We start from the raw sequence: 27,276 nt of genomic DNA on the forward strand, positions 1-27,276 counted from the left end.
GAAGAGGATAGACCGTGATGAGCATACTGCCACCTCCAAGAGTTTGAAGTGGCGCACCAAATTAAAAATGTCAGTCCCGAAACTGAAACCAAAAATTCAGGATGCACTTGGCCAAAAACCAAAACCGTTTTTTAAAAATGTAATCAATGTGGCTGGCATTTTTGCATTGAAGTCAAAAGAGGGCGTTTTTGCATTGAAGTCAATGGGACGCAGCGTGCCATTATGGGCACTATTTTTTTTTTTTTTTCTATCGGCAAAATGCCGATAACCCTATTTTCAGCGGCCGATATGTATCGGTGCATCCTTAGTTTAACCACTTCAATACCGGGCACTTTGACCCCCTTCCTGCTCAGGCAAATTTTCAGCGCTGTCACACTTTGAATGACAATTGCGCCGTCATGCAACACTGTGTCCATATGACATTTTTATCCCCCCCCCCACAAATAGAGCTTTCTTTTTGGTGGTATTTGATCACCACTGGATTTTTTTAATTTTTGCGCCATAAATAAAAAAAAGACCGAAAATTTTGAAAATAAAAAAAGTTTTCCTTCGTTTTTGTTGTAAAATTTTTATAAGTTATAAAAATGTTAAAAAAACGGATTGGCACTGATGAGGAGGCACTAATGGGCAACACTGAGGAGGCACTGCTGGTGGGCACTTATTGGCATCCCTGGTGGGCACAGATTGGCAACACTGGCAGTCACCGGTGGGCAGCACTGATGGGTATGCACTGATAATCAATGCGCTGATTATCAGCGAAGACCCCCCCCGCCGTCAGGAGAGCTGCTTATTGGGTCTCCTCTACTCGCATCTTGTCAGCGCGAATAGAGGAAAAGACGATAACCGGCACTTCCTGGTTACAATGTGATTAGCTGTGATTGGGCACAGCTGATCACATTGTAAAAAGCCTCCATCACAGGCTCTTTACCGAGAACGGAGATGCGGTGTGCCAGAGCGTCACACCACACTACCGATGGGCGCGCTGCGGACCCCTGACGGGACGCGCACGAGTGGCTTATAACCTGTTGGCTGTCATATGACGTCCAATTAGGATAATGGAGCCCCCACCAGGCTGTGATTCTGCTATAGACTGGTTGGGAGCGAGTTAAAGTGTTAGGAAAATAAATAAATGAAAAAAAGTGGGCAAGCAACTTACACCAGGGGTCTCAAACTGGCCGCCCTCCAGCTGTTGCGAAACTACACGCCCCATCATGCCTCTGCCCGTGGGAGTCATGCTTGTAACTGTCAGCCTTGCAATGCCTCATGGGATTTGCAGTTTTGCAACAGCTGGAGGGCCGCCAGTTTAAGACCCCTGACTTACACTTTGGGTGATACAGTTTTACTATTCACGCAGCCCGGTGCAGCGGTCCCAGCGTTTGAAAACCGCACTGTTCTTCCTCTCCTTTCCCTTGGGATGGATCATAACCGTTTCGATTGGTCGGCGCCGGTACGTGATCACGCTCATCAAGAGCTGCTCTGATCTGTTCCGGCTTGCCTTATGCCAATATGGAGGACACCCTGGCTATATCTCTATTCCTGAAAAAAAAACATCTGTGATCGTGTAGCTCAGGGGCCGCGTCAGCATTATGGTTCCCCACAAAGGGTCGCTTGCATCTGTAAGACCAGGATGTCCAGAAGACCTCGCCCCACCCTTACATCAGATGTCAAGTGTCCCCCACTATCCCTTACATCACAGTGCACTCCTCTTACCTTGTGCTGCTTCCAGGAAGAAGCGAGAGGCGGAGCTGGGAAGCAGAAAGTGCAGGGTCTGGAGGAGAACCAGAGGAGGGCTGAAGTCTGCTGTATAGAGGTGCGGGATCTGTAGAAGTTCAATCTTCCTCTCTGCTGCCGACAGCTGAGACAAGGTGGGGGGTGGAGATAAGGGGAGGGTGCTGCAGCTGCAGGAGAGGTGTGAGGGCCACAGGAAATGGCCTGGTAGGCCGGATTCGGCCCACGGGCCTTGTGTTTGGCACATGTGGTGCACTCTTTAAAGCTCCAGCTTTCCATTAACTTTAAACAGTTAGTTTGGACTGAACTGGTCCAATCTCTTCCTCCACTAACACTTGCTCCATCTGTCAGCACTGTATAAACTGTACACACACGTCAGCTACATGCAGTATACAGCGCTGCGTTCTGACAGCGGTATGGGAAGTTCCCGCTCTGTTCCCGGAACAAAATTGAGTCAGCCATTCACAGGGAGCTTTGTACTACATTTATGAATGAATACAAGGCTCCTTCTGATTGGCTGAGATGGAGAGGCAGGCAGATGGCATCACAGTATCCACCTCAGCCAATCAGAGGAAGACTTGTATTTGTAAAAAAAAAACAACGCTTCCTGTGAATGGCTGAGCAGCGCTCAGCTTGACCCGATCTTGTTCCAGCAACAGGATGGGAAATTGACGTACTGCTGCCAGGAAAGAGAGCAGAATACTAGGGAGGCGCCGATACCAGTATTTTAAGCCCGAGTACGGAAACTTTTTCTCAAGTACTCACTGATACCTGTTTTGCCCTTAGATGCGTTTATTTTTATTTTTTCCCCCACACACAGATTGTGGACTTGAGTCCCCGTTCACTCCACTGCGGGATTCTCAGCGATTCCAGCGGTTTTCCCATACTGCAATGCACCTTTTCTGCGGGCGTGGTGCGATTTAAGCCATACAAGATGAATGGGATCAAATCGCACTGCAAAGAAGCACATGCGATTTGAACAGGAATGCGGTGCGATTCCTGTCTGAATCACATGCTGGTTTCCCCCCACCGCAATAGTGTGAACCGGGACTCAAGGTATCGGTTTCAGCATTGGAGCATTTGCACGTGTACACTGCAAATGCTTAGTATTGGCGTCAGTGAAATGCTACTGTATACTGCATGAAGCTGGGAAAAAAAAAAAAAAAGCATAAAAAGTGTGCAATCCTATATAGAAATACCAGCATAGTGTAGAAATGGGCCGACTTTTCTCACAGTCTATGCTCTGTAGATGCTTTTCTTGCTACATTTGTTTTAGCACACGGTCTGTAATAATAAGGTGCCTGAGCTGCAAACTACAGTGCCTTGAAAAAGTATTCATACCCCTTGAAATTTTCCACATTTTGTCATGTTACAACCAAAAACGTATTTTATTGGGATTTTATGTGATAAACCAACACAAAGTGGCACATAATAGTGAAGTGGAAGGAAAATGATAAATGGTTTTCAACATTTTTTACAAATAAATATGTGAAAAGTGTGGGGTACATTTGTATGGCGCCCCCCCGGAGTCAATACTTTGTAGAACCCCCTTTCTCTACAATTACAGCTGCAAGTCTTTTTGGGGATGTCTCTACCAGCTTTGCACATCTAGAGAGGAACATTTTTGCCCATTCTTCTTTGCAGAATATCTCAAGCTCTGTCAGATTGGATGGAGAACGTCTGTGAACAGCAATTTTCAAGTCTTGTCACAGATTCTCAATTGTATTTAGGTCTGGACTGTGACTGGGCCATTCTAACACATGAATATGCTTTAATCTAAACCAGGAGTCTCCAAACTTTCTAAACAAGGGGCCAGTTTACTGACCTTCAGACTTTGAGGGGGCCGGACTGTGGCCAGTGGGAATGCCCTGCCATCAATGGGAGTAAAGAATTCCCTGTCATTTGTAGTAGTGGGAGGAATATTGCCCCATTGTTGGTATTAGGGAAAGAAATCATGCCAATCACCATGACTGGTGTCAGTGGAAAGAATAGTGCCACATTGTTGATATCAGAGCAAGGAATAGTGCCCCATCATTGGTATTGGTGGGGGGGGAATAGTGCCCCATCATTGGTGTCAGTGGGAAGAATAGTGCCCCATCATTGGTGTCAGTGGGGGGAATAGTGGCCCATTGTTGGTGTTATTGGTAGGAATAGTGCACTATTATTGGTATCGGTGGCAGGAATTATGCCCCATTGTTGGTGTAGAAGGAATAATGCCTGGTATCAGTGGGAAGAATAGTGTCCCAAGGGCCTGATAAAGGCAAGCAAAGGGCCACATCTGGCCCCCGGGCCGCAGTTTGGAGACCACTGATCTAAACCATTCCATTGTAGGTCTGGCTGTATCTTTAGGCTTTTTCTCCTGCTGGAAGGTGAACCTCCGCCCCAGTCTCAAGTCTTTTGCAGACTCTAACAGGTTTTCTTCTAAGATTGTCCTGTATTTGTCTCCATCCATCTTCCCATCAACTCTGACCAGCTTCCCTGTCCCTGCTGAAGAAAAGCATCCCCACCACATGATGCTGCCACCACCATGTTTCACGGTGGGGATGGTGTGTTCAGGGTGATGTGCAGTGTTAATTTTCTGCCACACATAGCGTTTTGCTTTTAGGCCAAAAAGTTAAATTTTGGTCTCATCTGACCAGATCACCTTCTTCCACATGTTTGTTGTGTCCTCCACATGGCTTCTCACAAACTACAAACAGGACTTCTTATGACTTTCTTTCACCAATGTCTTTCTTCTTGTCACTCTTCCATAAAGGGCAGATTTGTGGAGAACACGACTAATAGTTGTCCTGTGGACAGATTCTCCCACCTGAGCTGTGGATCTCTGCAGCTCCTCCAGAGTTACCATGGACCTCTTGGCTCTTCTCTGATGAATGTTCTCCTTGCCCGGCCGGTCAGTTTAGGTGGACGGCCATGTCTTGGTAGGTTTGCAGTTGTGCCATACTCTTTCCATTTTCGGATGATGGATTGAACAGAGCTCCGTGAGATGTTCAAAGCTTGGGAGATTTTTTTTTTTTATAACCTAACCCTGCTTTATACTTCTCCACAACTTTATCCCTGACCTGTCTGGTGTGTTCCTTGGCCTTCATGATGCTGTTTGTTCATTAAGGTTCTCTAACAAACCTCTGAGGGCTTCACAGAACAGCTGTATTTATACTGAGACTCAGTTACACACAGGTGGACTCTATTTACTAATTAGGTGACTTCTGAAGGCAATTGGTTCCTCTAGATTTTAGTTAGGGGTATCAGAGTAAAGGGGGCTGAATACATATGCCCCCCCCCCACACTTTTCACATATTTATTTTTTTGTAAAAAATGTTGAAAATCATTTATCATTTTCCTTCCACTTCACAATTATGTGCCACTTAGTGTTGGTCTATCACATAAAATCCCAATAAAATACATTTATGTTTTTGGTTGTAACATGAGAAAATGTGCAAAATTTCAACAACAGGTATGAAAACTTTTTCAAGGCTTTATATATGCAAAATGATGAAAACAAACTAAAATTGACAGGATCTTTTTAATTATAACAAAAGTCCCCCCCCCCCCCCCCCAAGGTTGTCCTGTAATCTCCGATACACATCGAGTCTTCTCAGTTTGGTCACACTGAAGGTTGTAGTGTATTGAGAATTTGGTCTCTAAAAATCTGCCAAAAAAATGTGGTTTTACGGCACTTTGAACAATTTTAGGAGGGATATGGCTTCATGGAACGGCAATAAAAACCTGATCTGTCCAGGATTGTCTATCGCCAGGAAAGTGCTGGAGACGGGTCATACATTCAGAGGGCGGCGGGAGAGTTCACAACTCAACATCCAGAGACGACTCTTCTACCTCCTGCCAGGAAGTCCAGCACAGAGAACGGTCCATTGCGGATCCGTCTTCCTCCGTCACATTGTCCAGCAGCAATACACCAACACGATGAACATTAAGATGGCGACTGACAGCATCATATTCTTGCGGTTCTCATGGCGCAGAGATTTCAGCTCTTTCTCTGTGAACAGAATAGAATGGTGATTAGAGAGAGAAAATGCAGACAGAAGAACCTTAAAAGCGTTACTAAACCCCGGACCCGGCATTCACTAAACCTGATCTCCCACAGTACAGTGGAACATTGGATTATGAGCATAATCCGTTCCAGGAGAATGCTTGTAATCCAAAGCACTGGCATATCAAAAGCGAGTTTCCCCATAGAAATCAATGGAAACAAAGAAAATTCGTTCTGCATTGACTTCTATTACATGCAATACCGCATATGGCCAGAGGTGGGGGGGCGCCGGAGAGCCTTGGAAATACTCACGGACAGCTCGGCTGAACTCGGAAAGGCTCAGGGAGTACCGTATTTCCGAGTGTATTCGAGCGGCTCTGAACCGTTCCGAGTGTCACCGGCGCCCCTGCACATCTGGCCAAATGCAATACTGCACACCCCATTAGCTTGAATTCTGCTCGTTTTGCGAACAGAGTCAGAATTAAAAAAAAAAAAGTTGCTCGTCTTTCAAAACGCTCGATACTCGTAAACCAAGGTTCCACTGTACACTGAACATTGAAACGCAATTATTTTATTAACTATAAACTGCTAAATACCTTTTCTCATCAGCAGTCTATAGCCATCTACCTCTATCGGTGCCTGGTTAAAGCTTGTGGCAAGGAGTTTTCATTCGCCCCTGACTATCCAATGAGGCTGCAGGACCCCTAATTGGCCCTGTACTGATCACATGCACCCTCCCAAGAAAAAAAAGAAACAAAAAAACTCTCGAGCAATACACACCAAACTGAGCATGTGCAGAGCAACTCCAAAGGCTCTGTTCTATCAGGAGATGGATTGGGGACAGTTTAAGAGGAGGATCAGAGAAGACAGGATCAAACAGCCTTTTTACACAATGCTACATGAATCATCTGCCCTTACTCAAAATGGCCACGGCCAGAGATGCTAGGGGGATGTTTTTCAAAGTGATTTCTCAGCAAAATAAAGCATGGATGGGGGGGGAATGCTTTGAATATAAAAAATGTAATATTGTTTTCAGTTTGTGGTGCTCGGATACATAAGTTCTGTTTCACTCAAAAGTAGAAGCTCCGCTTATCTGCCTCCTCCTCCCCTCCGGTGCTACATTTGGCACCTTTCAGGGGGGAGCGGGTACCTGTTTTTGACCCGGACATTCGCCCCCCCCCTCCTTCCCCCGCCATCGGGCCATTCAGAAAGCACAGCAGGGAACTCGGCTTTGAAGCTGCAAGGCTTCACTGCCAGCTTCCTTTAGAAGCAATAGCGGCGGCAGCACCCGAGAGCCGATGGAAAAAAAAATCTCATATTGCGGGAACCCTGGACAGGTAATTGTCCTAATATGAAAAGTCAGCAGCTACAGTCTTTGTAGCTGCTGACTTATTTTTTTTTCTGAAGGAGGCTGAACCTCCTATTTAATGTATGTTTAATATTCAGAGCAAACTCCCCCCCATCCATCCATGTCTCCATGCTTTATTTTTTTTGAGAAATCACTTTGAACGCGCCGCCCCCCCCCCCCCCCCCCCCCCCAGCATTTTTGGCCGTGGCAGCCTTGAGTAAGGGAAGAGGATTCATGTAGCATTTACTTCCTGGAATCCATCTGCCCTTAGGCACAAGCATGCATGCAGGAGAGTGTGCTTAGCTGAGAAAACCCCTCCTCCTCCTCTCCTTGCCTCCTGAAGACTCCTGGGATGTAGAAGATCATTTGCCTAAGGCAGGGGGTCTCCAAACTTTCTAAGCAAAGGGCCTGTTTACTGTCCTTCAGGCTTTAGGGGGGCCGGACTGTTCCCAGTGAGAGTAGAAAATGCCCCGGCATCAGTGCCCCCCATCATTGGTTTTAATGAGAGAAATAGTGACCCATTTTTTATATCAATGAGGAGAATAGTACTCCATTGATGGTGTCAGTAGGGGGAATGGTGCCCCATCATTGGTGTGAGTTGGTGGAATTGTGCTCCAAGGACCAGATAAAGGCAGGCAGAGGGCCACATCCGGCCCCCGGGCCGCAGTTTGGAGACCACTGGCCTAAGGCAAAAAAAAAAAAAAAAAAAACGGGAAATAACTGAAGAAATGTAAAAGAAAAAAAAAAAAGTTTAACACAAGTACATCTAATATACTTCCCGATCTATTTACTAATGCTAGCAGTATAAGGAATAAAAATAAATATTGATTGGGAGAGTGAAGTTCCTCTTTAAGATGACACCCAACTCACCATAATGAGACATCTTGTTGGTCAGAGAATTCTTTTCTTTTTCCAAAGATTTTCTGCAAAAGAACAAAAAAGAAAAAAAGAATCCAAGTGAATTTAACCCACAAAGATTTATAAATCTCCCTGAACTCTATTTACTAATTAGGTGACTTCTGAAGGCAATTGGTTCCACTAGATTTTAGTTAGGGGTATCAGAGCAAAGGGGGCTGAATACAAATGTCCCCCCACACTTTTCACATATTTATTTGTAAAACATTTTGAAAACCATTTATCATTTTCCTTCCACTTCACAATTATGTGCCACTTTGTGTTGGTCTATCACATAAAATCCCAATAAAATACATTTATGTTTTTTGGTTGTAACATGACAAAAGGTGGAAAATTTCAAGGGGTGTGAATACTTTTTTTCTAGGCACTGTATCTGTGTTTATTAAAAATTATTATTCCGCAAAATACCTTATTTTACAGCACCCCTGGGTGCTCACGTGACCTCCTGCCGCTCTCCTCCTGGCTGACGTCAGTGGTGAATCTCAGCCCCTCCCGCTGTAATGCTCGGATTGGGGGAGAGGAGCGCCCAGCGGCGCTGTAAAATAAGGTATTTTGCAGAATAATTGTTAAAAAAAAACAAAAAAAAACACAGATACTGCAGATTATATCTTCCTGTAAGAGAGGGGATTACAGGATTTCTCAGTAGTGACTTTACAACCACTTTAACCGCTTCCCACCTGCCCAACGTCATAGGACGTTGTGGACTTTGAGCGGCGATATCTGAATGATGGGTGCAGCTACAGGCATCATTCAGATACCTTCTTTTAGAGCCAGCGATTCCCTTCACTATAAGAACAATCATAGAGGCTTGCTCGTTCTTACAGCCATGCTTCTCCCAGGAACCGACTGGTGCCGGATGATGACCATAGAGATTTTCAGTGGGCCAGATGGTCCCCGGAGTCTCTATGATCGTTCAGAGGCCGGGCGCGATGTTGTGACGTCACGCCCGGACTTTGCTTTTGGAGAAACGTCGCCGCCTCGGCTAGGAAGCCAGTAGACGTGCAATTCTTTTAGTGACAAATTTGTTAATTCCGAAATATCTGAATATTTCAAACCCAAAAATAAGAATGAAAATCTGAAAACTCGAAAATCTAAAATAACTAATAATAACTTTTAATTAATAGGTATTGGAATTTCCTTTCAAATTTGGCTGTTAGTGAACATAACGAGTACGAATTTATCTGAAGTTACGAATTAACTGAAATAACGAATGCCGTATCTAAAAGAATGGAACATAACGATCTAATAATAAAAAAACCTTTTTATTATTATTTATTAATAATTTGTTCCATTCCATTTGTTTAGATACGGCATTCCTTATTTCGGATAATTCGTAACTTCAGATAAATTTGTATGTGTTACGTTCACTAACAGCCAAATTTGAAAGGAAATTCCAATACCTATTAATTTAATAGTTTTTATTAGTTAGTTATCATTTCAAATTTTACTGATTTTCTTTTTTTCTGATTTTCTAAATTTTCTAATTTTCGGATTTCCGCATTTTCGAATTTCTGAAAAAAGCAAAAAAACAAATAAAACGAACACATTTTTTGTCAGTGCACATGTCTAGAAGCCAGGATCCTTATTTTTATTTATTTTTTTTTTTATTTCAGGCTTCCCAGCCTAGAGGTGAGATGTGGGGACTTATTGACCCCATATCTCACTGTAAAGAGGAACTGTCACACACTATTCCTATTACAAGGGATGTTTACATTCCTTGTAATAGGAATAAAAGTGATATAAAAATAAATGAATAAAATGTCAAAAGAAAGCATCAAACAAAAAAAAACAAAAGAAAAATTAATAAAAAGCGAACGCATACGTAGGTCGCGCCCACATACGTAAACGGCGTTCAAACCACACGTGAGGTATCACAGGGAACGTTAGAGTGAGAGCAATAATTCTAGCGCTAGACCTCCTCTGTAACTCAAAACATGTAACCTGTAAACATTTTTAAAGCGTCACCTATGGGGATTTTTAAGTACCGAAGTTTGGCGCCATTCCACGAGCGTGTGCAATTTTGAAGCGTGACATGTTAGGTATTTATATACTCGGAGTAACATCATCTTTCACATTATGCAAAAAAAAAATTGGGCTAACTTTACCGTTTTGCTTTTTTTTAAAATGCATGAAACTGTTTTTTTCCCCCCCAAAAAAAAGCGTTTGAAAAATTGCTGCGCAAATATTGTGCAAGATAAAAAGTTGCAACGACCGCCATTTTATACCCTAGGGTCTCTGCTAAAAGGAAAAAAAAAAACATATGTTTGGGGGGGTTCTGAGTAATTTTCTAGCAAAGAAATTATAATTTTTATATGTAGGAGAGAAATGTCAGAATTGGCCTGGGTAGCAAGTGGTTAAGCCGTGTGTCAATGTGTACTGTATGAGGCAGTCCATTCAAATGAATGGACTGCCAATACACAACATACACCAAATTGGTAGTGCACCATGCTCTGCAATGCGTGTCCATCAGCGGGCGTGTGCTGTTTAGAATAAATGTATACACTCCCCTTTAAAAGAAAAAAACAAAAAAAAACAAAAAAACAATGGCCCCATCTGTAGCCGCCTAACAACTACCCAAAGTCTACATTCTGGATGCAAAAATCTCCAGAACCTGCACACACCAGCCCGGGACAACGAAGTGAAGTCGGAACAAACCTGCAAACTCATTACAGCTCAGTGGCAACTATCATGTTCAGAAAGAACAGCCAGCATAGTCCTATCAGCTCCCTGTCATCCTGATGTAGAACGAGTCCTCACAGCGGTTGGGGGAGTGGCTTAGTGACAACATGTGGGTCATGTGATTGTGTCCATCGGGAACTGTCCAGTGTCAGTACAGAGAGGCGTAGCGGGCTCATCCCTGCCAGTCCCTGATCACAGCGGTCACTTACCTCCCCTCCTCTGTTAGCTCAGTTTTACGTAGCTTGTAGTCAACGTCCTCCAGGCTGTCCCTGCAGGCGGCCAGCCGGTCCTCCATCCCATCTATCTGTAATATAGAGGGAAGGATATGTGAGATTACATGAAAAGGCTCACTCAGTCACTGTGTGTAATATCTAGACAGCTGGTGAATCCACAAATGGGGCAGCTACAGTGAGCGGCCCGGGTACATGTGGTCCCAGGGAGTGGCTCTGGTACGTGTGGTCACATGGACTGGCCTGGGTAGTTGAGAACATAAGGCGCAACCATAGGGGTTTGGTCAAAGACGTGCCATTGTAGGGGGGGTGCCTCAGGTATGTGCCATTGCAGGGGCCAGCTAGGGTTGCCGAGTATTTCAGGTGTGGCCTTGGGTATGTGTGTTGGTAGGGAGCAACCCAAGTATATGTGGTCCCAGGGAGTGGCTCCGGTACGTGTGGTCACATGGACTGGCCTGGGTAGTTGAGAACATAAGGCGCAACCATAGGGGTTTGGTCAAAGATGTGCCATTGTAGGGGGTGCCTCAGGTATGTGCCATTGCAGGGGCCAGTTAGGGTTGCTGAGTCTTTCAGGTGTGGCCTTGGGTATGTGTGTTGGTAGGGAGCAACCCATGTATATGTGGCCCCAGGGAGCGGCTTTGGTACATGTGGTCACAGGAACTGGCCTGGGTAGTTGAGAACATAGGGTGCAACCATAGGGTTTTGGCTCAAAGACATGCCATTGTAGGGGGGGTGCCCCAGGTATGTGCCATTGTGGGGGCCAGCTAGGGTTGCTGAGACTTTAAGATGTGACCTTGGGTATGTGTGTTGGTAGGGAGCAACCTAAGTGCATGTGGTGGCCCAGATTTGTGTAACCGTAGGGACCAGCCTGGGTAGTTGAAACCATAAGGTCATAGGAAGTGTTGTGACCTTGGGTATGTATGGTTAAAAAAAAGTTGAATGCAGTCAAACCAGATTTAGGACTCCATCACACCACGTTCACTGACCTGCATTGCTCAGCACAAGGACAGAAAAAACAACAGTTCTCTATATTGCATCCCAAAAGAATTCACAGCGCTTCACTTTTTCCACACTACAGCCTTATTCCTAAATGGATTAAATTAAATATTTTCCTCACCATATCTCAAACAATCCCACATAATGTCAACGTGAAATGTTTGTTTGAAATCTTTGCAAATTTATTTAAGATAAAAAAAAACTAAAAAAAATCCCATGTACAGAAGTATCACAGCCTTTGCCATGACACTCAAAATTGAGCTCAGGTGCCTCCTGTTTCCACTGATCATCCTTGAAATGTTTCTACAACTTGGAGTCCACCTATGGTAGATTCAGTTGATTGGACAGGCACACACCTGTCTATATAAGGTCCCACAGCTAACAGTGCATGTCAGAGCACAAACCAAGCCATGAAGTCCAAGGAATTGTCTGCAGACCTCCGAGACAGGATTGTATGGAGGCACAGATCTGGGGAAGGGTACAGACATTTTTCTGCAGCATTAAAGGTCCCAATGAGCACAGTGGCCTCCATCATCTGTAAATAGAAGTGTGAAGCCATCAAGATTCCTTCCTAGAACGGGCCGCCCGGCCAAACTGAGCGATCGGGGGAGAAGGGCCTTAAATCAGGGAGGTGACCAAGACCCCGATGGTCACTCTGACAGAGCTCCAGAGTTTCTCTGTAAAGAGAGGAGAACCTTCCAGAAGAACAACCATCTCTGAAACACTCCGCCAATTAGGCCTGTATGGTAGAGTGGCCAGACGGAAGCCACTCCTCAGTAAAAAGCACATGACAGCCCACCTGGAGTTTGCCAAAAGGCACCTGAAGGAAACAAAATTCTCTGGTCTGATGAAACAAAGATTGAACTCTTTGGCCTGAATGGCAAACCTAATGTCTGGAGGAAACCAGGCACCACTCATCCCCTGGCCAACACCATCCCTACTGTGAAGCATGGTGGAGGCAGCATCATGCTGTGGGGATGGTTTTCAGCAGAAGGAACTGGGAGACTAGTCAGGATCGAGGGAAAGATGAATGCAGCAATGTACAGAGACATCCCTAATGAAAACCTGCTCCAGAGCGCTCTGGACCTCAGACTGGGGCGAAGGTTCATCTTCCAACAGAAAACACGACCTTAAGCACACAGCCAAGATAACAAAGGAGTGGCTACGGGACAACTCTGTGAATGTCCTTGAATGGCCCAGCCAGAGCCCAGACTTGAACTCGATTGAACATCTCTGGAGAGCATTTAGGAGGACACAGTTCCACACAGCAGCGCTGGGGAAAAAAGGAAGGGAGTTGCCACCACTCACATAGGCAAGTAACCCTTAGAAATAGCGAACCCTTCTGGTACAGACTATTATCCAGGTCTTGGCCACAACTAGTCCTGGATGAAACCAGAGAAGGGGGGTCCACCAACCACAGTTACCAGACCTTAAGAAAACAAAAAAAACGTGTCGGTGCTCCTGGACGGTCTGGAAACACAAAACAACTGAAGGTCAGAGGAAAGGGAGGGGCCTTTTAAATTGTATCTGATTTGTGTTTCCTGTAGAGGGCGGAGCCAATCATCTCTCAAGTAGCTGTCCTGGAAGATGAGGGGGGAAAATGGCTGTGCTCCCCATCCAACCTGATGCTTGAGAGGTCCTGCAAAGAAGAATGGGAGAACCTGCCCAAAAATAGGTGTGCCAAGCTTGTAGCATCATACTAAAAAAGACTTGAGGCTGTAATTGGTGCCAAAGGAGCTTCACCAAAGAATTGAGCAAAGACTGTGATACTTATGTACATGGGATTTATTTCCTTTTAATAAATTTGCAAAGATTTCAAACAAACTTATTTTGCATTGTTATTATGGGGGATTGTTTGTAGAATTTTTGAGGAAAATTTTGGAATTTAATCCATTTTGGAATAAAGTTGTAACATAACAAAATGTGGAAAAAGTGAAACGCTGTGAATACTTTCTGGATGCTCTGTACTTTGTGTTATTTCTTTTTTAAATTCATTAAAGTGTATTTTTTTCCCAAATTGGGCCCAAAGTGTCAATATTTTGTGTGGCTGCCATTATTTTCCAGCACTGCCATAACCCTCTTGGGAATGGAGGTCACCAGAGCTTCACAGGTTGTCACTGGAGTCCTCTTCCCCTCCTCCATGATGACATCACAGAGCTGGTGGATGTTAGAGACCTTGCGCTCCTCCACCTTCCGTTTCAGGATGTCCCACAGATGATCAATAGGGTTTAGGTCTGGAGACATGCTTGGCCAGTCCATCACCTTTACCCTCAGCTTCTTTAGCAAGGCAGTGGTCATCTTGGAGGTGTGTTTGTGGTAGTTATCATGTTGGAATACTGCCCTGCGGCCCAGTCTCTGAAGGGAGGGGATCATGCTCTGCTTCAGTATGTCACAGTACATGTTGGCATTCATGGTTCCCTCAATGATCTGTAGCTCCCCAGTGCTGGCAGCACTCATGCAGCCCCAGACCATGACACTCCCACCACCATGCTTGACTGTAGACAAGACACACTTGTCTTTGTTCTCCTCACCTGGTTGCCGCCACACACGCTTGTCACCATCTGAACCAAATAAGTTTATTTTGGTCTCGTCAGACCACAGGACATGGTTCCAGTAATTCATGTCCTTAGTCTGCTTGTCTTCAGCAAACCGTTTGCGGACTTTCTTGTGCATTATCTTTAGAAGATTCTTCCTTCTGGGATGACAGCCATGCAGACCAATTTGATGCAGTGTGCGGCGTATGGTCTGAGCACTGACAGGCTGACCCCCCACCCCTACAACCTCTGCAGCAATGCTGGCAGCACTCAGACGTCTTTTTCCCAAAGACAACCTCTGGATATGACGCTGAGCACGTGACCTCAACTTCTTTGGTGGACCATGGCGAGGCCTGTTCTGAGTGGAACCTGTCCTGTTATACAGCTGTATGATCTTGGCCACCGTGCTGCAGCTCAGTTTCAGGGTCTTGGCAATCTTCTTATAGCCTAAGCCAGTGATGGCGAACCTTGGCACTCCAGATGTTTTGGAACTACATTTCCCATGATGCTCAACTACACTGCAGAGTGCATGAGCACCATGTGAAATGTAGTTCCAAAACATCTGGGGTGCCGAGGTTCACCATCACTGGCCTAGGCAATCTTTATGTAGAGCAACAATTCTTTTTTTTTCAGATCCTCAGAGAGTTCTTTGCCGTGAGGTGCCATGTTGAACTTCCAGTGACCAGTATGAGAGAGTGAGAGCGATAACACCAAATTTAACACACCTGCTCCCCATTCACACCTGAGACCTTGTAACACTAACGAGTCACATGACACCGGGGAGGGAAAATGGCTAATTGGGCCCAATTTGGACATTTTCACTTAGGGGTGTACTCACTTTTGTTTCCAGCGGTTTAGACATTAATGGCTGTGTGTTGAGTTATTTTGAGGGGACGGCAAATTTACACTGTTATACAAGCTGTACACTCACTACTTTACATTGTAGACAAGTGTCATTTCTTCAGTGTTGTCACATGAAAAGATAGAAGAAAATATTTACAAAAATGTGAGGGGCGTACTCACTTTTGTGAGATTGTGTGTGTGTATAATATATATATATATATATATATATATCGCAAAAAAATGGCCTGGTCATTAAGAGGGCAAATCCCTTTCCGGTCCTTAAGTGGTTAAATAACACATGTGAGGTATTGCCGCGATCCTCAGAGCGAGAGCAATAATTTTAGCACTAGACCTGTAATTTTAAACAGGTAACTGTTAGTGCCACCTATGGAGATTTTTTTTAAGTACTGTCGTTTTTTTTTTAACATTATACAGAAAAAAAAATTGGGGTATACGTGTTCCGATTTTTTTTTTTTTTCATTTTTTTTTTCATCCCCCCCCCCCCCCCCCCCAAACATAAAAAATAGCAATGCTTGCCATTTTATTCTCTAGGCTATCTGCTAAAAATAATAATAATAATAATAATAATAAAAATAAAAATATTCTATCATTTTTTTTTTTTTTTTTTTTTAACAGAGACCCTAGAGAATAAAATGGCAAGCATTGCAATATTTTATGTTTGGGGGGGATTTTATATATATATATATATATATATATATATAATATGTTTGGGGGTTAGAAGTAATTTTCTAGCAAAAAAAAAAAAAGTACAGATTATTACTTGTAAACAAAAAGTACCAGAAAATGCTTAGTCAGCACTGACAGGGGGCGGGAACTATCAAGCATTTCACATTCTCCGCCCTCTCCTTTAATTTAGTACAGCCAATCAGAAATAGTGAAAACGGTCAGCTGACCACTAATTCCCTCTTCCTCCTGCGATCGTTTTCAGTCATTGGAACCAATCAGAAGTTCTGGGACCGCAGCCAATCAGAAATCGTCTGGCTCTGTCACATGGCAGTAGTGGCAATTCCTGATTGGCTGTAGTCCCAGGGTATTTGGGTTTAGTGACGATAACAGTGAACGTGACTGTCCATGAACATCCTTCCCGCCAACCACCTCCCTCTCCCTCCCCGCCACAGCCGCCTCCTCCTCCTCAGGCCCGGCCCCGGGGTCAGACGTTGAGAAATGTCACCTCTTTAGCCACACTGATCTTCTCCCTCTCCCTCTTCTTCTTCGCCATCCTCTTCTCCTCTCTTCCTGGACACGTCTGCTTCCTGTCGTTTCTACGGTTACAGCCCCCGGATCGTGGGACGCCGCTTCCGCCATCTTTAGTGCTGGCAGCCATAGCGTTGATTAACGGGGGTGGCCGCCATTTTTATTGCTGGCAGCTGTAGCTGCAGATGAGTTACGGAGGCCGCCATCTTTACTGCAGGCAGACCTCCTGCTTCAGAGACAGAAACGGCCATTTTTAGTGGGGGCACCCCTGGAACTACTGCCACTTATTACTTGTGATATTGTCATGGGGTTCAGGATAACGCTCATGGGGGGCTCTTTTATTAAAGATATTTTTATGAACATGTTTATATATTCAGCGTGAGGTTTTTTTTTCAGGGTTAGTGGATTTTTGTCAGATTTTTTTTTCTCAGGTGAGTGGATTTTGTCACAGATTCCTTTTACTGGTGGTGTGGAAAGGCCTAAGCCAGTGATGGCGACCCTTGGCACTCCAGATGTTTTGGAGCTACATTTCCCATGATGCTCGTGCACTCTTCAGTGTAGTTGAGCATCATGGGAAATGTAGTTCCAAAACATCTGGGGTGCCAAGGGTCGCCATCACTGGCCTAAGCGATGGCGGTCAGCTGACTGGATATTGGGGGTTGTCACCTTTCTTAAAAAAAAAACAAAAAATAAAACAGCCATGGTGGTGGGGGTGGCTTCAGATAAGGGTGTGGCTTTGATGTGCCATAAAATTTGCATAAAGTACAATTAGATTTGCTGTTTCTATTATAATCATCACTTCCCAACTGTCCCTGATTTCGAGGGAATGTCCCTGATTTGGAGCAATGTCCCTCTGTCCCTCTTCTCCCCCCACTTTGTCCCTCATTGTGGTCTGATCTATATAGCTGTATATAAAATGCAATTTTTATCTTTCAAAAAGTGTTTCCCAGCACTAAACCTTTCATCTGATTTTTAAATTGCTGCATTTGTAAACTTAAAAGCCAATATAAAGGAATAATAGTGGTAAAAAAAAAAAGTCCCTTAAGGGGGTGTGGCAGGGGGCGTGTCCTATGCCTGCATACGTGTCCATCATTCCCACCTCAAAATGTTGGGAGGTATGAGGATGGCACTTCTAGCACAATGTGGAAGTTTACTCCTGATACTCCTTGAAATGCTGCGCCATAAGCAACAGTCCAACAGACACACATAAACCTCAGGACAAAGGATCCGTTTACCCCCCTTCCCGACCAGGCCATTTATGGGGTACGGCACTGCTTCGCTTTAATTGACAATTGCGCGGTCGTGCGACGTTATACTCCAAACAAAATTGATGCCCCCCCCCCCCCCCCCCACAAATAGAGCTTTCTTTTGGTGGTATTTCATCACCTCTTTGTTTTTTATTTTTTGCGCTATAGACAAAAAAAAAGACCGTCAATTTTCAAAAAGAAACAATATTTTTTACTTTCTGCTATAAAACATCCAATAAAAAAAATGTAAAAAAATCTATTTTTTTTTTTTCTTCAGGTTAGGCCAATATTGTATTCTGGCCTAAACCTTATTCCAGGACATTTATTTTAAAATAACGTAATGAACGTTTAGCGCAGTTTATTTTTACTATCAATATTGTAGTCTGCTACATGTTTTTGGTAAAAAAAAAAAAAAAAATCCCAACAAGTGTGTGTCGATTGGACTGCGCAAAAGATATCGCGCTTACAAACTATGGGATATTTTTATTATTTTATTTTGTAATGGCGGCGATCAGCGACTTATATCGAGACTGCGATATTGCGACGGACAAATCAGACAGCTAACTGACGCTTTTGACGCTTTTTTTGGGGGACCAGTGACACTAATACAGTGACCAGTGTCTAAATAATATGCACTGTCACTGTACTATTGACACTGGCTGGGAAGGGGTTAACATCAGGGGGCGATCAAAGGGTTAACTGTGTGCCTAGAAAGTGATTACTAACTGTGGGGGAGGGGCTTTTACTACTGGAAGACATGGATCGGCGTTCCTGCTTCACAGGATCCGTCTTCTGTACTCTGCCTGCCTTGTTTACATAGGCAAACTGCGATTCTGAGTACTGAACGATCGGCTTGTCCTGGGCAGACATCGGGTCCACAGAACCCGCTGTGTAAAATCACAGTGGGAGTGAGCCGCCATTGGCGCGCGCCCGCACCTAAAACCCGGAAGTGCAGAATCATGTATATATATATATATATATATATATATATATATATATATATATATACATATACATACACACGAGTGGCCGCTCTGTAACAGTAAATGTGCTATGGGGCGGTTGTAAAGCAGTTAAAGAAAATGAACTCTTGCATTACATAGGCTCTTTTCTACACACCTTAACCCCTTCAATACCGGGGCACTTGCACCCCCTTCCTGCCCAGGACAATTTTCAGCTTTCAGCGCTGTCACTTTTTAAATGACAATTGCGCGGTCATGCTACACTGTACTCAAACTAAATTTTTATCATTTTGTTCCCACAAATAGAGATTTATTTTGGTGGTATTTGATCACCTCTGCGTTTTTTCTTTTTTTGATAAATAAATAAAAAAAGACCAAAAAAAAAAAAAAAAAAAGTTTTTCTTTGTTTCTGTTATAAAATTTTTTAAATAAGTACATTTCCTCCTTCACTTATGGGCACTGATAAGCTGCACTGATGGGCACTGATAAGGTGGCACCAATGAGATGGCACCAATGAGATGGCACTGATTGGCAGCACTGGTGGGTGACACTGATATGCAGCACTGATGGGCATTGATAGGCAGCACTCATAGGTGGCACTGATGGGCACTGATAGGCGTCACTGATGGGCACTGATGGCTGACACTGATAGACTGCACTGATAGGCATCAATGGTGGCACTGGCAGGCATTTTTTAAATGCCACTGATTGGCAGCTGCCTGGGCACTGATTGGCATATCCCTGGTGGTCTAGGGCGGCATACCTGGTGGTCCAGTGTGGTGGCCATCCCTGGTGGTCCTGGGCGGGCGTCCACCAATCAGCGCAGACCCCCCTGTCAGGAGAGCAGCCGGTTGGCTCTCTTTTACTCACGTCTGTCAGACGCGAGTGAGGAAAAGCCTATCAATGGCTCTTCCTGTTTACAACGTGATCAGCCGTTGTGATTGGACGTGGTAAAGAGCCTCCGTCAAAGGCTCTTTACCGAGATCGGTGTAGCGGGCGCACAGCGGCTGTTATCCTGCTGGACGTCATTTGACGCCCAGTCAGAATAACTGAACCACTGCCCGGCCGTCATTCTGCTATAGGCCAGGCGGGAAGTGGTTAAAGGAGAAGTATAGCGATTCGCTGAGAGCCAGCCGCTCCCGCCCCCTCCACAGCCAGACGCTCCAGTCAGCCCTGGAGGGGCAGAGCTGAGGGCCGGTGACTGACAGTCCCCACTCTCTGCTCAGAGGGGGAGAACTGAGCGATCAGCGGTGGCAGGCCTATGAAATGTACAGCAAAATGTGTAGACTGCAGGGGTCAGGACTATGTATTGTAATGTGTGGGACAAAGGGGTCGGGACTATGTAATCTTCAACATAATGTGTAGGTTACAGTGATCAGGACTGTATTGTAATATGTGGGACAAAGGGGTTGGGACTATGTAATCTTCAACATAATGTGTAGGGTACAGGGGTTGGGACTATGTAATCTTCAACATATTTGTGTAGGGTCCAGGAGTTGGGACTATGTCATCTTCAAAATAATGCGTAGAGTCCAGGGGTCGGGACTATGTATTCTTCAACATAATGTGTAGGGTCCAGGGATCAGGACTATGTAAACTTCAACATATTTGTGTAGGGTCCAGGGGTTGGGACTATGTAATCTTCAAATAATGTGTAGGGTCCAGGGGTTGGGACTATGTAATCTTCAAATAATGTGTAGGGTCCAGGGGTTGGGACTATGTAATCTTCAACATAATGTGTAGGGTCCGGTGGTTGGGACTATGTAATCTTCAACATAATGTGTAGGGTCCGGGGGTTGGGACTATGTAATCTTCAACATAATGTGTAGGGTTCAGGGGTTTGGACTATATAATCTTCAACATAATGGGTAGGGTCCAGGGTTGGGACTATGTAACCTAATCAACATAACGTGAACATAATGTATACCCTACACTCTGTAGTAGTGATTGAGTTAGAATAACAGACTTGAAGCTTTAAAAGGAGGGTGGTGCTTGAAATCATTGCATTCCTCTGTTAACCATGGTTACCTGCAAGGAAACATTGCAGTCATCATTGCTTTTGCACAAAAAGGGATTCACAGGCAAGGCTATTGCTGCTACTAAGATGCTAAGATTGCACCTAACTCAACCATTTATCGGATCATCGAGAACTTCAAGAAGAAAGGTTCAATGGTTGAGAAGAAGGCTTCAGGGTGCCCAAGAAAATCCGGCAAGCGCCAGGACCGTCTCCTATAGTTGGTTGAGCTCTGGGATCGGGGGCACCACCAGTGCAGAGCTTACTCAGGAATGGCAGCTGGCAGGTGTGAGGACATCTGTACGCACAGTGAGGAGAAGACTTTTGGAGGATGGCCTGGTGCCAAGAAGGGCAGCAAAGAAGCCACCTCTCTCCAGGAAAAACATCCGGGACAGACTGATATTCTGCAAAGGGTACAGGGATTGGACTGCTGAAGACTGGGGTAAAGTCATTTTCTCTGATGAATCCCCTTTTTGATTGTTTGTGGCATTTGGCAAAACCTTGTCCGGAGAAGAAAAGGTGAGCGCCACCATCAGTCCTGTGTCATGCCAACACATGCCAATAGTAAAGCATCCTGAGACCATTCATGTGTGGGGTCGCTTCTCAGCCAAGGGAGTGGGCTCACTCACAATTTTGCCCAAGATCACAGCCATGAATAAAGAATGGCCCAAAAACATCCTCCGAGAGCAACTTCTCCCAACCATCCAAGAACAGTTTGGTGAGGGACAATGCCTTTTCCAGCATGGTGGAGCACCTTGCCATAAGGCAAAAATGATAACTAAGTGGCTTGGGGAACAAAACATCAAAATTTTGAGTCCGTGGCCAGGAAACTCCCCAGACCTTAATCCCATTGAGAACCTGTGGTCAAGCCTCAAGAGGAGAGTGAACAAAAAACCCCCCACAAATTCTGACAAACTCCAAGCATTGATTATGCAAGAATGGGCTGCCATCAGTCACAATGTGGCCCAGAAGTTGATTGACATCATGCCAGCAGGAGCAGAGGTCTTGAAAAAGAACAGTCAACGCTGCAAATATTGACTCTTTGCATAAACGTAACCACTTGATGCCCGCGCTATATAGCCCAAAGACGCGCAGGCGGCACGCTCTGTGACCACCAAGTATTTGGGACTCGGCTGATCACAGATCGGAGTAAAGGGCGATCCTGGTCCTTTACCACGTGACAAGCTGTCAGCCAAAGACAGCTGATCACATGATGTAAACAGAAGCCGGTAATTGGCTTTTATTCTTCCTCATGCAAGTAAGCCGATTACCGGCCTGTGTAAATGGGATGTTGGTTCCACACCATGACAGTCACTGCTGCTAAGTAGCGATGGGCTGAACACCCCCCCCACCCCCAGTTCGGTTTGCACCAGAACACCTCGAACAGGCAAAAAGTTCTAGCCAACATGCAAACTCTATTAAAAGTCTATGGGACATGAACATGAAAAATCAAAAGTCCTAATTTTTAAGGCTTATATGCAAGTTATTGCCATAAAAAGTGTTTGGGGACCCGGGTCCTGCCCCAGGGGACATGTATCAATGCAAAAAAAAGTTTTTAAATCAATAATTTTTTCTGGACGAGCAATTTTAATGATGCTTAAAGTGAAACAATAAAAATGAAATATTCCTTTAAATATCGTGCCTAGGGGGGGTCCCCTTAGTCTGCCTGTAAAGTGGCGCATATGTGCAATGTGTAGAACAGTGCCGCAGCAATAGTGACATTTCTAAAGGAAAAAATGTAATTGACACTTGCTGGCGGCTGTAATGTATTGCCGGCTCCCAGCAATATAGATGAAAAATCAATGTAAAAAACAGCATGGGTTCCCCATCACCCGGTCCATACCAGGGCTTTTGGGTCTGGTATGGATTTTAAGGGGAACTCCACGCCAAAATAAAAAAAAAAAATTGGCGTGGGGTCCCCCCCAAAATCCATACTAGACCCTTATCCGAACATGAAGCCTGGTAGGTCAGGATAGAGGGGGGCAAGCGAGCGACCCCCCCCCCCCCCCGAACCATTTCAGGCCACATTCCCTCAACATGGGGAGGGTGCTTTGGGGTGCATGTTGATGGGCACAAGGGCCTCTTCCCGACAACCCTGGCCGGTGGTTGTCTGGAACTGTGGGCGGAGGGCTTATCAGAATCTGGAAGCCCTCTTTAACAAGGGGGCCCCCAGATCCCAGCCCCCCATATGTGAATGGGTATCAGGTACATTGTACCCCTACCTATTTACCAAAAAAGTGTCAAAAAGTGAAAACCACAAGAGAAAAAAAATAAAAGTGTCCCACAATGTACATCCACCATCAATCACGCCGCCCCACGGACCTGAAAAATAGAAAAAACGAGAAAAACTCCGCCTCCATGGGAGGCTTCCCAGCGTCTGCTGTCTTTTCTCTTTGACAAGGCAAAGGCGGGGGGCCACCCGCTCACATAACAGGATGACCCCGCCCCTCTAACGTCACATGATGTCAGAAGGGGCGGGGTCACTAAGCCCCCCGCCCGCAGTTACGTCACTGGGTGGCACCGCCCTTGCCTATATAATAGCTGTCAAAGCCAAGAGACCGCAGTCGTCTGGAGGCCTCCCATAGAGGCGGAGCTTTTTAAAATTTTTCCTTTTTTTTGGGTCCGTCGGGAGCCGTGATTGAAGATAGAAGTACATCGCAAGACTTTTTTTTTTTTTTAATAAAGGAATTGTCAAAAACTGTCTCTTGTGGTTTTTACTTTTTAAATTTTTTTTTGGTGAATGGGTAGGGGTACAATGTACCCGATACCCATTCACATGGGGGGGGGGGCGGGATCTGGGGGCCCCCTTTAGGGGGCTTCCAGATTCAGATAAGCCCCCTGCCCGCAGACCCCGACAATCACCGGCCAGGGTTTTCGGGAAAGGGGCACCCCAAAGCACTCTCCCCATGTTGAGGGCAAGCGGCCTGGTATGGTTCAGGAGGGGGGGGGGCTTGCTCGTCCCCTCACTTTCCTGGCCTGCCAGCTACATTCTTGGATAAGGGCCTGGTATGGATTTTGGGGGGGCCCACGCCATTTTTTTTCTTAATTCTGTCATAGGGTTCCCCTTAACCACTTCAATACACTGCACTATATACCCTGCACTGTATTATATATATATTACACTGACTGCACTATATATTCTCCACTGTATTATATATACACTACAATGACTGCACTACAGTAAATACTCTGCAATGTATTATATATACTATACTGATGGCACTATATACCCTGCACTTTATTATATATATTACATGGACTGCACTATATATATTCCACTGTATTATATATACTATACTGACTGCACTATATACTCTGAACTGTATTATATACACTACACAGACTGCACTATATACGCTGAACTGTATTATATACACTACACAGACTGCACTATATATGCTGAACTGTATTATATATATACTACACAGACTTCACTATATACTAACTACTACCTAATCTCTATTCATTCTCTATATAAGGCCACCGTGTAAGCAGCCTTATATAGTGTAGGGCGTGGACTTAGCCCCTGAGTCATGATTGGCCAAAGGCACCCTGCCTTTGGCCAATCATGGCTCTCACAGCACATCACGCTGTGATTGGCTAAAGCATCCAGGTCAGGGGCATGCTTTGGCCAATCACCAGTCGTCAATGCACTGCGATCTCGAACAACGAACAGCTAATGTTTGAGTCGAACTTAAGTTCAACTCAAACATCGAGTCCATCCCTACTGCTAAGCAGTGCCCACCAGTGCCACCTTTCAGTTCCCACCAGTGCCACCTACCAGTGCCCACCAGTACTGCTAAGCAGTGCCACCTATCAGTGCTCATTAGTGCTGCCAATCAGTTCCCATCAGTGCCTCATCATCAGTGCCACCTCTCAGTGCCCATCAGTGCCACCTATCAATGCCACCTCTTAGTGCTCTTCAGTGCTGCCTATCAGTGCCCATCAGTGCCACCTCTCAGTGCCCATCAGTGCCACCTATCAATGCCACCTCTTAGTGCTCTTCAGTGCTGCCTATCAGTGCCCATCAGTGCCACCTCTTAGTGCCATTCAGTGCCACCTATTAGTGTCTATCAGCGCACATCAGTCAAGGAGAATAATTACCTGTTTGCAAAATTTTATAACAAATTTATAAAAACTTTTTTTTTTTTCAAAATTCTTAGTCTTTTTTTTGTTTGTTTAGAAAAAAAGAAAAAAACTGTGGTGATTTAATACCACCAAAAGAAAGCTCTATTTGTGTGAAAAAAATGATAAAAATGTCATATGGGTACAGTGTTGTATGACCGCACAATTGTCAGTCAAAGTGTGACAGCGCTGAAAGCTGAAAATTTGGCCTGGGCAGGAAGGGGGTATAAGTGCTCAGTAAGCAAGTGGTTAATGTCATTGTCAATAAAAGCCTTTCTGAAATGCTGGTAATTTACACTTCAGTCTCTTATAGTAACATGTGACAAAAAGATCTAAAAAACACTGAAGCAGCAGACTTTGTGAAAATGAATCATTTGTGTCATTCTCGAAACTTTTGCCCACAGCTGTAGATTATTTATTTATATTTTTTCAAAAGATTCCATCTCAGATAATGCACAACTCGCACCTTCTGATTATTGTGACTGAATGGAAATGTGTCAGAGTCATTACTTTACAATCACCACCGGAGGGCAGTCACACCCCACCAAGGATTCTAGCTCTGTATCTTCTCCTACCAGTGTTTGTCATAGTGACCTAATAATGAGACATAACAAATCTTCCTTGTCACAGGTGATAGCCACAGGGGGTCACGAGTTCGATCTCGCCCCAATAACCTCTGCTGCAAGATTGCAAGCTCTTCTGGTCAGGGTTTTCATCCCTCAAGTTCAGTGTGAAGTGTTCAGTATAGTCCTACTCAGGACTTTTTTTAAAATCTGGAATGCAGTGGTACTCTGTGCCCCCCCCCCCCCCCCCGCTGGTACTGCAACCTCTGGCACTAAATTCATATGTGGAGCTACTAAGACGAGCCTCCTCCGGCTTGCCTTCTTCCAATACTGCATCCTGGTGCCATCTCTTCCCCAGGTAAGTGACTCACACACCCACCCGGGTGTCCACATGATGTAAAAGAAAACGTGGTCCATCAGACCAGGCCACCATCTTCCATTGCTGCGTGCTCCAGTTCTCACGTACCCATTGTAGATGCTTTTGGCTGTGGACACGGGTCAGCATGGGCACCCTGGCCGGTCAGCGACTACGCAGCCCCATACATAACAAACTGCAATGTCGATTTTTTTCTTTCAACTTCAGGGACAACATGTTCACTTGCTGCCTAATATATCCCAACAACTTTGTAGTGAGATAATCCATGTTATTCACCCTTACCTGTCAGTGGTCATAATGTTATGGCTGATCGGTGAGTATATTATACAGACAGAGGAATATATTCCTGTTAGTTCCGTGAACAAGTCTCCCCTCCTCGCTGTGCTGGAAATATCACGTGGTAGCTCACAGTGATAAAGGTTTGGGATTGCGGTCACAGCCCGATAGTAGACAAGATTTGCAGATCAGAAGTGCGGTCAGGGGGAGATGGTTCTGCCAGTCATGATTCTCATCCTCCTATATGGAGGGTCATCCATTGTACAGACAATGTGGCCGCTGTGATGTTGGTAGACAGACAGTAGAGGTCATGGGTGTGGCCAGCTCCCATTCCTGGGACATACCTAGCAAAATGCCCCTCTGTCACCATTATCCTCAACAAGTGTGCAGCCGAAGAGCTTCTCCTGGAGGATAAAAGGTGGGGGAGTTATTCTGTATGTGCTGGGGGGTTAGGTGAGGAGGTGGGGTTATATATACTGGTGGGTTAGGTGCGGAGAGGGATTATGTGTGCTGGTAAGTTAGGTGCAGAGGTGGGGTTATATGTACAGGTGAGTTAGGTGCAGAGGTGGGGTTGTATGTACAGGTGAGTTAGGTGCAGAGGTGGGGTTGTATGTACAGGTGAGTTAGGTGTGAAGGTGGGGTTGTATGTACAGGTGAGTTAGGTGGGAATGTGGGGTTGTATGTACAGGTGAGTTAGGTGCGGAGGTGGGGTTGTATGTACAGATGAGTTAGGTGCAGAGGTGGGGTTGTATGTACAGGTGAGTTAGGTGCAGAGGTGGGGTTGTATGTACAGGTGAGTTAGGTGTAGAGGTGGGGTTGTATGTACAGGTAAGTTCGGTGCGGAGGTGGGGTTGTATGTACAGGTGAGTTAGGTGTGGAGGTGGGGTTGTATGTACAGGTGAGTTAGGTGTGAATGTGGGGTTGTATGTACAGGGGAGTTAGGTGCAGAGGTGGGGTTGTATGTACAGGTGAGTTAAGTAAAGAGGTGGGGTTGTATCTACAGGTGAGTTAGGTGTGAAGGTGGGGTTGTATGTACAGGTGAGTTAGGTGGGAATGTGGGGTTGTATGTACAGGTGAGTTAAGTGCAGAGGCGGGATTGTATGTACAGGTGAGTTAGGTGCAGAGATGGGGTTGTATGTACAGGTGAGTTAGGTGCAGAGGTGGGGTTGTATGTACAGGTGAGTTTGGTGCAGAGGGGGGTTGTATATACAGGTGAGTTAAGTGCAGAGATGGGGTT

At 45.1% G+C, this 27,276-nt stretch overlaps 1 protein-coding gene across 1 annotated transcript; it reads right to left on the reverse strand.

Annotated features, from left to right (window-relative positions):
• Positions 1–5,617: 5,617 nt before the first annotated feature.
• Positions 5,618–16,621, reverse strand: CCDC167 (coiled-coil domain containing 167). Its single transcript, XM_073628739.1, has 4 exons — positions 16,454–16,621; positions 10,868–10,962; positions 7,935–7,987; positions 5,618–5,722 (listed from the first exon to the last, which is right to left on the reverse strand). The coding sequence occupies exons 1-4, from the start codon at positions 16,604–16,606 to the stop codon at positions 5,619–5,621; spliced, it is 405 nt and encodes a 134-aa protein (XP_073484840.1). The 5' UTR covers positions 16,607–16,621; the 3' UTR covers position 5,618.
• Between the last annotated feature and the right edge of the window lie 10,655 nt (positions 16,622–27,276).

Source organism: Aquarana catesbeiana, linkage group LG04, assembly GCF_042186555.1.
Source record: "Aquarana catesbeiana isolate 2022-GZ linkage group LG04, ASM4218655v1, whole genome shotgun sequence".
Lineage (NCBI taxonomy): Eukaryota > Metazoa > Chordata > Amphibia > Anura > Ranidae > Aquarana > Aquarana catesbeiana.

What these genes read in the sequence shown, in the direction of transcription:
- CCDC167 (XM_073628739.1), bottom strand. Translation starts at nt 16,606, where the DNA reads ATGGCTGCCAGCACTAAAGATGGCGGAAGCGGCGTCCCACGATCCGGG. An exon ending in AGATCAGTGTGGCTAAAGAG is followed by an intron (nt 10,963 to 16,453) that starts GTGACATTTCTC and finishes TCTATATTACAG; the next exon opens with ATAGATGGGATGGAGGACCG. An exon ending in CAACAAGATGTCTCATTATG is followed by an intron (nt 5,723 to 7,934) that starts GTGAGTTGGGTG and finishes TTCTGTTCACAG; the next exon opens with AGAAAGAGCTGAAATCTCTG.